The 9226-nt window shown below is 37.1% G+C and overlaps 1 protein-coding gene across 1 annotated transcript in view; it reads left to right on the forward strand.

Moving 5' to 3' along the window:
* LOC140145796 (sperm flagellar protein 2-like) overlaps positions 1 to 6172 on the forward strand; it is an 80793-nt gene extending 74621 nt beyond the window's left edge. The window contains 3 exon segments of the mRNA XM_072167474.1: positions 2736 to 2873; positions 3130 to 3336; positions 4521 to 6172. Of these exon segments, the coding sequence (XP_072023575.1) occupies positions 2736 to 2873; positions 3130 to 3336; positions 4521 to 4598 (423 nt within the window). The 3' untranslated portion in view covers positions 4599 to 6172.
* The last annotated feature ends 3054 nt before the right edge of the window (positions 6173 to 9226 follow it).

Genomic DNA, 9226 nt, shown 5'->3' on the forward strand with positions numbered 1-9226 from the left:
GTATTTTATATCATAAAAATTGACACACACAACTCAAGATTGTTTTTAACATTTGTTTCTCTTATCTTTTAACAATTTTTGTCACATCATACAAAGATGTCATTTTCCGTGTTGTACCTCCGATTCCGTGATTTTTTCCGTTTTCCGTAAAACAGAAAACTTCGGACTCTAGGTTAAGCCTTGGGCTACTTTTTCACATTGTCTCTCACGGTTTTTGGTAATTTCCTGCTACATAAAAACCAATGGTAAATCATTTATGAGATCAATTGTAAGGCTTTTTACGGGCACCTGGATCCATAAAACGTATAAAATGACATTTGTCATGTTCCCTTGGTATTGAGCTACTTAGGGATCAGGTTTTTGTTTAAATAAGTGATTTGGTACATAATTCTATTAATACTATTGTATTTTTTCTCTGCCTTTTGTGGGTACATTGTAGATGTACTTTTCACCTTGTTCTCTTGCAGTAAGTATGTCACTGTGCTATTCAAATTGAAATCCATACACCCCTAAAATGGAGTCTCATATACCCCATTTGAAATTCACACTCCCTGCATGTGGGAGATTAAGGGGGCATATGGATTTTTTCTGTATCATGCTCACACTTGCTATTATACAAATATTAACTGTCTATGAGTATGATGGTCGAAATATAATCACTCGGTGAAAGATGGATTGTTCCATTACACGAGCTGGAACGGCGAGTGATTATATTTTGACTATTACACAAATTTAAGACAGTTAATATTTGTTTTATATCACTCATACATAAATTCTATTACTAAAATACTACTTAAGGTAGGAAATACATTTATTCATCAACATAACACCATGTTTTGCGGTGATATACTTCACAATTTGGGGTCCACCCCATAACTAAATCGGCGAGTCCATGAGTCAGCGCACGGCTTGGCGCAGGCGTACTATGGCAAAGCACATGATGGTAAAGACTATCACACGGAGTGGGTGATGGTAAAAATGGCAAATGGTAATCAACCAATGAACTGTCTAGAATTTATGTATGAGTGATATAAAGCCAAATGTTGGTGTTCTTTCATGTACTTCTTAGTTCTTACAAATTTAGGCGAAGTGATTTATAGTGCGCTACGTACAGGCACAATGCTAAACGTTGATTCACAGAGAAGATTTGTTACAGAAACCTTTGCAGCATAATACATGTTATAATACATCACCTCATTTCATCCAATGACACTGCCAATACATTTGTAGACTGGCTAAACATGGGTCGATAGTCAATTTTAGAAATGAACTTATTTTGCAAGATCTGGATGTGCCCTGTTCATTGAGGTATTTTTGGTCACTGTCAACCCATGTTGCACTAGATAGCAAATCAGTATAGAACATTGAAATGGAAGAAATGCATTGTGGGAAGTGTACAATGTCTTCTGGAATTATTTTATTAAGACTTTGTTGATGGACTAGACAGGTTTATTGAGTATAATGAGTATCAAGTGTCCGCTAAATGTCATCGGCATGCTAAAAATCATGTCATCGTTCGCGAATGATGAGAATTTCCATCATTTGGCCAGTACATAGCATGATCATGTAAATATGTGTCCGCATTTCATCGTTGTATACATGTTTACTCAATGAACCAAATCTGTTTTGGAAAACCAGACAAGATATTCTATTCTGTAGTGTGAGATCGTCATGTACTTTACTGTAAATTTTATATCCAATCCTCCTCCCTCTTCATTAAATAGAATATGTTCCTCCTCATGGTGAAGAAGTTTACCCCCAAAATTCCTTCACTCCCTGCATAATTATTGATCCATCCCTTATTCCCAAGTCATTCTTAACCTCCCCTTCATACTTAACCCCCTTTGTTGATAGTTTCTCCCTTAAAATAAACCCCTTGTTGTTGTTTTTGTTCCAAAACATGTATCCTTTGTAATGGATCTTCTTTTGGTTAAAGTTTATGCCTTTGAAAACTTAGCCCCAGGCAAGTAACAAAGAAGTGGCGACACCGGAATTTTTTTCCCAGGGGTTGGGGGGATGAGTTTTAGATCATGAAATTGCTGCAAAAATGGTACATTTTCGATGAAAAAAAAGATCTTTGACCCTTCCCCCCGTGGTGTCACCTCTGGTGACAACTTGCCTGATGTGTTTATAACTTTTTGTACCAATGAACATGTGCCAAATTCAAACCCTCTTTTGTATGAGAGCACAAACAAGACTGTGGGGCAGCCCCACTCTGGTACCACTCAAATTAGGTACAGTAGATATCTGGTAAATGTATTATTAAATATTTACTATAAAGTGGAATGGTGACTTACACCCCAACACCAATTAGCCCCACTCTGCCTGCAGCAGATCCTATAGCACGTTCCAGATACGGTGACACCTCGTGACGTCACGCTGGACAAATTCCATTCAATGTCAATGGAGCAAATAAACATGTATTCGATACAGCAAGAGTTGATCAGGGCACCTGTCTCATCAAATCATCAAAGTTGGAACAGATAATAGTTTGGCCTCACCCTGGCTGGTACTAGTATATTGAGGACTGTAGTCCAGAGTAGATCATCAGTCCCAATAGAGTGAAGATGGTTTGTGCTCTTATGTGCTAACATTCTCCTTGTAGCTGTTACTGCAAAAATGAACCCTTGGTGTAAACTAAATGCACAAAATAGTTTAATGTATATTGACCAAATCGATGCTATGTTTTAACAAAGCATCATAATGAAATGAAAATGTCCCTTCTGTTTTTCCAGACTGTGGAGACTTGGAAAGGAGACGAGATCCAGGTGTCGTCAGTCAAGGAACCCACCGTATCATATGTAGGACCGCTTGAAGAACAGATTCCTGCTGCAGCACTCAATGCTACAGTGCCACTTGGATCTCTTGTGCAGGTATGTAGCAATTTGTTCCATAACGACTCCCTATTATATGCTTACAGATTTATACAAGCTATACCTGTGTATGTATAGGAGAGAGAAGATGTATACCGAAGAAAGCTATTATAAAATATGATCTTCACCCGGTCTTACCAAATGTCATTTTGTTGGATATACCCAAACTTTATAACAAGTACATTTAGTTACTATAACAGGAGAGATGACTGATATCTTGCTCAATAACCCTGTATCTCCATACTCTCTGTCACAGGTATTTCATCATGGACAACCAACTTTAGGAGACAGTCATCGATTCAGTGTGACCTCTGACCCTGAGGACACATTCTCCCAAGAGCGTTTAGCTGGAGTTTACCGGGAGTTAGGCAATGAGGATCTGGACCCTGTGCCATTCTTTACCTTAATAGAACATCCTATTATCCTTGATTGCCTGTCTATGTGTCATAGATATAAGGCTGCTGTAAGTTGGCATTTACCTTCTTGGTAAATCCCATAAGCCTTTGCAAGTAGACGTGAGATGTTGTCATTTGACGTCATACTGATGTGCACATCGTTTAGCAAACATCATTTCTGCACATTTGAAAGCTGTGACGCGTGCAATATATTTACATTTACATATTTATCCAGTACTCACATAAAAATATTACAGCACATATGATAAAAAAGTATACATTATAAATACATACAAGATGTGGTCAATTGCATGAAATACCAGATATAGCAACGAAATATATGGATTATGGAGAAAAAACCAGATGAGTACCAAGGATAGCCCAAAAAGCCTCAATAAAATTGAGCTTATTTCCATTGGGGTCCTTAAAGAAAAAAGAAATGGGGGAAACAAGCAGATCAGGCAACAGAACCAAATAAATAAATAAATAAATAACTCCCAAACCCAAAATATTGCACATAAATTACGACCAAAAGCAAAAAGATCAAACCCCATCAATACCTAATGAAAGAACTCTGCTCAGTTCTTATGGCTTGATCCATCAGATGTTTTTGACGGTATTTTTAAATTGGGTCAAATTGGTGATCTGTTTGATGGAATTTGGTAATGAATTCCAATGTTTGATGCCACTATAAAAAAAAGGTGTGACTAACATTACCATGGTTTCTAGGAACAACACAATAACGATGTGTGCATTGGCATGACACCGTCAGAGTTTTACCCACAATGGCTTATGGGATTTACCGATAAGATCTGTTTGTGTGTCTGCTTGCCTGCCTGTTTGTCCAGTGTCATACATTATTTTGATATAACACATTATTATTATCTTTAGCCTTTTACTTGTACAATGCTCTGTAAGTTTGACTCCCTTATTATCAGCACAATCCAATGACCATGCATAGATGTTGAAGGACTGAACTTGTTTTTCGGGGTGTCTTCCTGTCTGTTAGTGCCATTTTGAGTTTGCTAATGCACCCCTTACCTTTGTCCGCCATTGCCAACATGCTTATATTCCGCAGTATGGATTTCATATATATTTTACACTCCTTGGTGGTAAGCATTATTATTACTTCATACAACACCCCTCCCTGTCTGCCACCCTTGTTTGTCTACCTGTCTGCCTGCATATCTGTCGGTCTGTCTGTCTGCCTCTTGTCAGCTTTCTAAAATTCTTGACTTTGTCTCTTACACAGGACCTGAAAGTCATCTTTGCTTCAGCAAGTGCACATCAACCACCCATGGACAATGATACACAAAGCATTATGTCTTGAGATGGAGTTTAGCCAGTGAAAGGATGATTAACATATTACCCATAATACTTTGCAAGTGTCATCACCATGGCTTCAACTGCCACTGTAGTTTGCAAATTGAATTCTATTGAAAAGATTTTATTTACAAACTGCCACAATGTAGTACCATGCTAGTCTTCATCATATGAACATAACCAAATTCAAAGCCCTCCATCCTCCTAATAATGGACCCTCTTCACAAAAAAAACCAAAAACTGAAGAATGAGTCTCCTATATAAATTATTCATTCTCTGTTGATAGTAAATAAGAAGTTTTGCAATGTGTAAAAAACTGTAAATGAATTGCCCAGTAACCGGTAACAGGTTGTAGTCCCATCTGTTAATGAATGGGCTATTCCAGTTGCAATCCATACACCCCCTATGAAAGACATGACCTTAATTTCCCACACAGGGTGTGTAGATTCAAAATGGAGTTATCCATTCAAGTAGCCTCATTTGAAATTCACACTCCCTGTGTGAAAGATTAAGAACATGTCTTCTATAGGGGGTGCATGGATTTAAACTGGAATACTGCACTCAAATAGCAGGCTTGTCAATATCACAACTAATTGGTACCTGCTATCATTGGAAGCTTGAAGAAGATGAATGTGTATATACAAAATGTCATATCCTGATTACAAGTACTCAACCTAATTAATTCCTGTCCCCTGACTTTATAAACTGTAACTTGTGTATAAATTGCTTACAAATGAAGAATAAGTCATTAAAATTGTCATTAGGCATTTGTGAAATGAAAAATTGGCATAAACAAGGAAACAGCAGTACAGACAAAGTTGAAACCCTGTTCAAATACAGTCAGTCTACTCTGAAGTACAAAGTATGGACGCATACATTGTGCCGACTTTGAAGGCATGCATACCTGCAGCAGAGACACAATACTGCGCACTGTTTACGCGCGGTATATGCGCGCATTGTCACTTTGTACTTTAGAGTGGACAGACTGTAGCTAATTTCTCTCAGTATTTAAGTAGAGATATTGCAGTTTCATGTAAAATTTCCTATTTTGTCTTTCATACACTGCTTTCAGCTTAACCACTGGCAGGCTACTGTGTTAGCATGTATGCTAAAGGTGCAAAGAAATGAATTTTGATGATTTTTTTTTAACCTGCAAATGTTTCCACTGTATTGTATTGTCTAAAATCTAAAAAGAGTAGATATAAGGCTATTCCAGTTGAAAAAAACATTCACTGCCTATGGAAGACATGACCCTTATTTTCCACATGGGTGTATATCCCAAATGGAGTCACCCATTCAGGTAAGTCCATATGAAAGTCACACTTCCTGTGTGGGAGATTAAGGTCATGTGTTCCATGAGTGTATGGATTTCAACTAGAATAGCTCATTATTGATTGCTCCCACAGTACTTGACTCCATCAGTAACATTCCGTCCTCAATATTACTTGGGAAAAATATTAAGAATCCGTCCTACATAACTGTCCGTCCATTGAACATCATAATATACTGTATAAACTAGTTTGTGTGTGAAATTCCAAAATTAATCAAATAAAGGTATAATTTGCTTCCAAAGTTTGTGACTCTTATGGTGTATATTAATTAATAATATTGTGATATAATAAAATATATTATCATTAATCTATAAATCTGTCTTCTTGTGGTTTCTTAACAATATGTGACACTGTCTGATCCATTCAGACCAAAGTCAGCAATAATGAAAATGAGATAAAGGCAAAAACAAGGAGCAAAAAACCAACATAAAAAATTATACATATCGACTGCTCAGTGCCAGAAGTTTGTAAGTGCAATAGTTGCCATGTGTAGATGAGTACAATTAATGTACTGTGTGTATAATTTGGTTCACCTCAAGTTTGGTAGCAATGTATGTGAGTATTTCGCTCGCCGCAGTATCAAATCGTGCACGTTAAGTTAAACGTGCTGCGTGTACACGCACAATTACAGGGGCGGTTTGTCGGCACACGGCGCAACCGCGAAAAAGCATTGACATCGCTACCGAACTAAATTATAAATTGCCAAATGTTTACAGGGCAACTATTGCACTTACCCACTTCTGGCACTAAGCAGTAGATACCAAATGTTCATTAACTTTCCCTATATATATCATGATATTAAAACAATCAATTAAACCTGCTCATCCAAAAGATAGCCTTCAATTAACCCTACAAATTTGTACATTTGCAATGACATCAATTTGAATAAAGGCCAATTTATCATTCTTAATAATAATATGCTATTCTCTGTAGATCTGCCTGTTTGTATGTCTGTGACTGCTAATGTGAGGCCGTCATAGGTCGTACAGGGCTCAAACTTGGTGGGTGGGTGTAGCTAGTTCTGTCCTGGCAAGAAGAGGTTTATGTTTGTTAAGTCATCTGACCCTGGGGCCCTCCCAGGGGTCATCTGAGGTCAAATTACTAAAAACTGTTGTATGGGCATGAAACTTGGTACATGTAGGTACCATCAACATTTAGAGCAAAATTTTTGGAAGGTCGTTTTGGAGTCATCCGAGGTCAAATTAGTAAAAACTGTTGTATGAGCATGAAACTTGGTGGGTACAGACAACATTTAGAGCCAAAATTTTGGAAGGTCATTTTGGGGTCATCCACGGGTCATCTGAGTTCAAATTAGTAAAAACTGTTGTCATTTGGAATCATCCGAGGTCACTCATGGGTCATCCTAGGTCAAATTAGTAAAAACTGTTGTATGGGCATGAAACTTGGTGGGTACAGTCAACATTTATTTTGGCCATTTTGGGGTTACCAGGGGTCAAATTAGTAAAACTGTCATATGGGCATGAAACTTGGTGGGAACAGTCACCATCAGCCAGGTAATCGAGCCCAGCCGAGAACCGCCAAATATGGGTAACCGCCTAGTTCTTAATAATTGATGGAAGTTGACTATTCAGTCCAACAAGTATTGTTCAATCTGTTATTTTCATTTTCTAATGAATATTGGTTGATGACAAAAAAAAAGTGCAGATCAGATATAGCGATGGTGTGATATTATTTGATGTTTAAAGGGAGTCTCCGGCAATCGTAACATTATACCTTATATGTTAGAAAAATAATTATCAAGCACAAATCACATGGTTTCATTTAAAAGAACCTCATATTGAACATAAAAACAGTCGGCTCTCAACATGCGATATTCAAAATTCCCGCACTCCCCCTCTCCGCGTAATGCGTGACATTAAATGACGACATCTGATCTCAGGTGTTATGGGATTAACCGAAAAGGTCAATTGTTGCAAGACTTGCCATAGGTAGGGCCAAAAATCTCAAAAAATTGTCTAATTTGGTCTAATTGGGCAAAAAATCTCAATAAAATGTAGCCAAACAGCAAAATCCATAGGAGGGAACACTGATTGGGCTTTTTGTTAAAATCCATACACCCCTTAGACATAAAGTGTGGATTTCAAATGGAGTTACCTGAATGGGCGACTCCATTTAAAATTCACATCCCCTGTGTGGGAGATCAAGGTCATGTTTTCCATTAGGGGTGTATGGATTTCAACTGGAATAGCACAATGCAGCTGTGCAAAAACACAACAAATAAACTAAACATTGCGTAGATTAACTTTGGTTTATTTTACTCTGCATCTAGACCATACAATTTTAAATTACATAACTTTGATCAGATCATAAAATAAATCAATGATATTTACATCCTAAAAAAATTTTGGTGCATCAACATAATCTAAACGAAGTTCAAAAACATTATTACTTCCAACAATCTCACCGCTATCTCACCAACAGATGCGAAGCACGCATTAGGATCGGGCCAATCCCCTCGTCATGGAGACGGTTTAAGGACCGGCCGTCATAAAGCATCGTCAGCAAGACTTGGATGAGAATGTTGATAGTGATATGTTTTGAGCCCATTCTCAACTTAGCTTATATATTTTTAAGTACTATTACTTAACAAGTAGCATTTTTTTACCTTCGTTATTTTTTTTTCACAAATTTGAGCAAAATAAAAGTGTGAATAAGTTTATTTAGTGCATGGGTCTATTTATATACTGTACACACAAAGTATCCTTACACTGAAAACAAAGTGCACCAGCATTAATTGCTGCCATATGTAATAAATAGCCATAAACAAGGTATCTTTACATAAAATGTGACGTGTCATGTCAAAAGGAGACACTTTTGGGCAGGATCGTAAATGGAGAAATAGTCAAAAATCTGCCGGTGGGTTATTTTTTCACAATTTGGGTTTGTTGCTAATTTGTGATGTTATTAATGTTAAAAATATTGTCTGATAGTTTCAGACCGGAATATAACTGGCATCTTGTATTTTTTGAGACATTTTTCAAGCTAATTCCTACTCTCAACATTGTCAATAATATTTTTAAAGGCCGATATCTCAATTTCCAATTTTATAATACCATAACTTCCAAACTCAATAATCTTCGCTTAGGAATGTCCGATTTTTATGGAGGAAAACGGCGTTGTGGAGCAAAATATCTCTATATTTAAGATCTGTAAAAACCTCAAAATTCATAACCTGCCCAAAAGTGTCTCCTTTTGACATGACACGTCACATATAAAACACTTCACACAGCAGCCATTGGATATATCGATATAAATATACAAATATTTCCCTAACTTAAAGCTA

The sequence above is a fragment of the Amphiura filiformis genome, chromosome 2, assembly GCF_039555335.1.
Source record: "Amphiura filiformis chromosome 2, Afil_fr2py, whole genome shotgun sequence".
Classification (NCBI taxonomy): Eukaryota; Metazoa; Echinodermata; class Ophiuroidea; order Amphilepidida; family Amphiuridae; genus Amphiura; species Amphiura filiformis.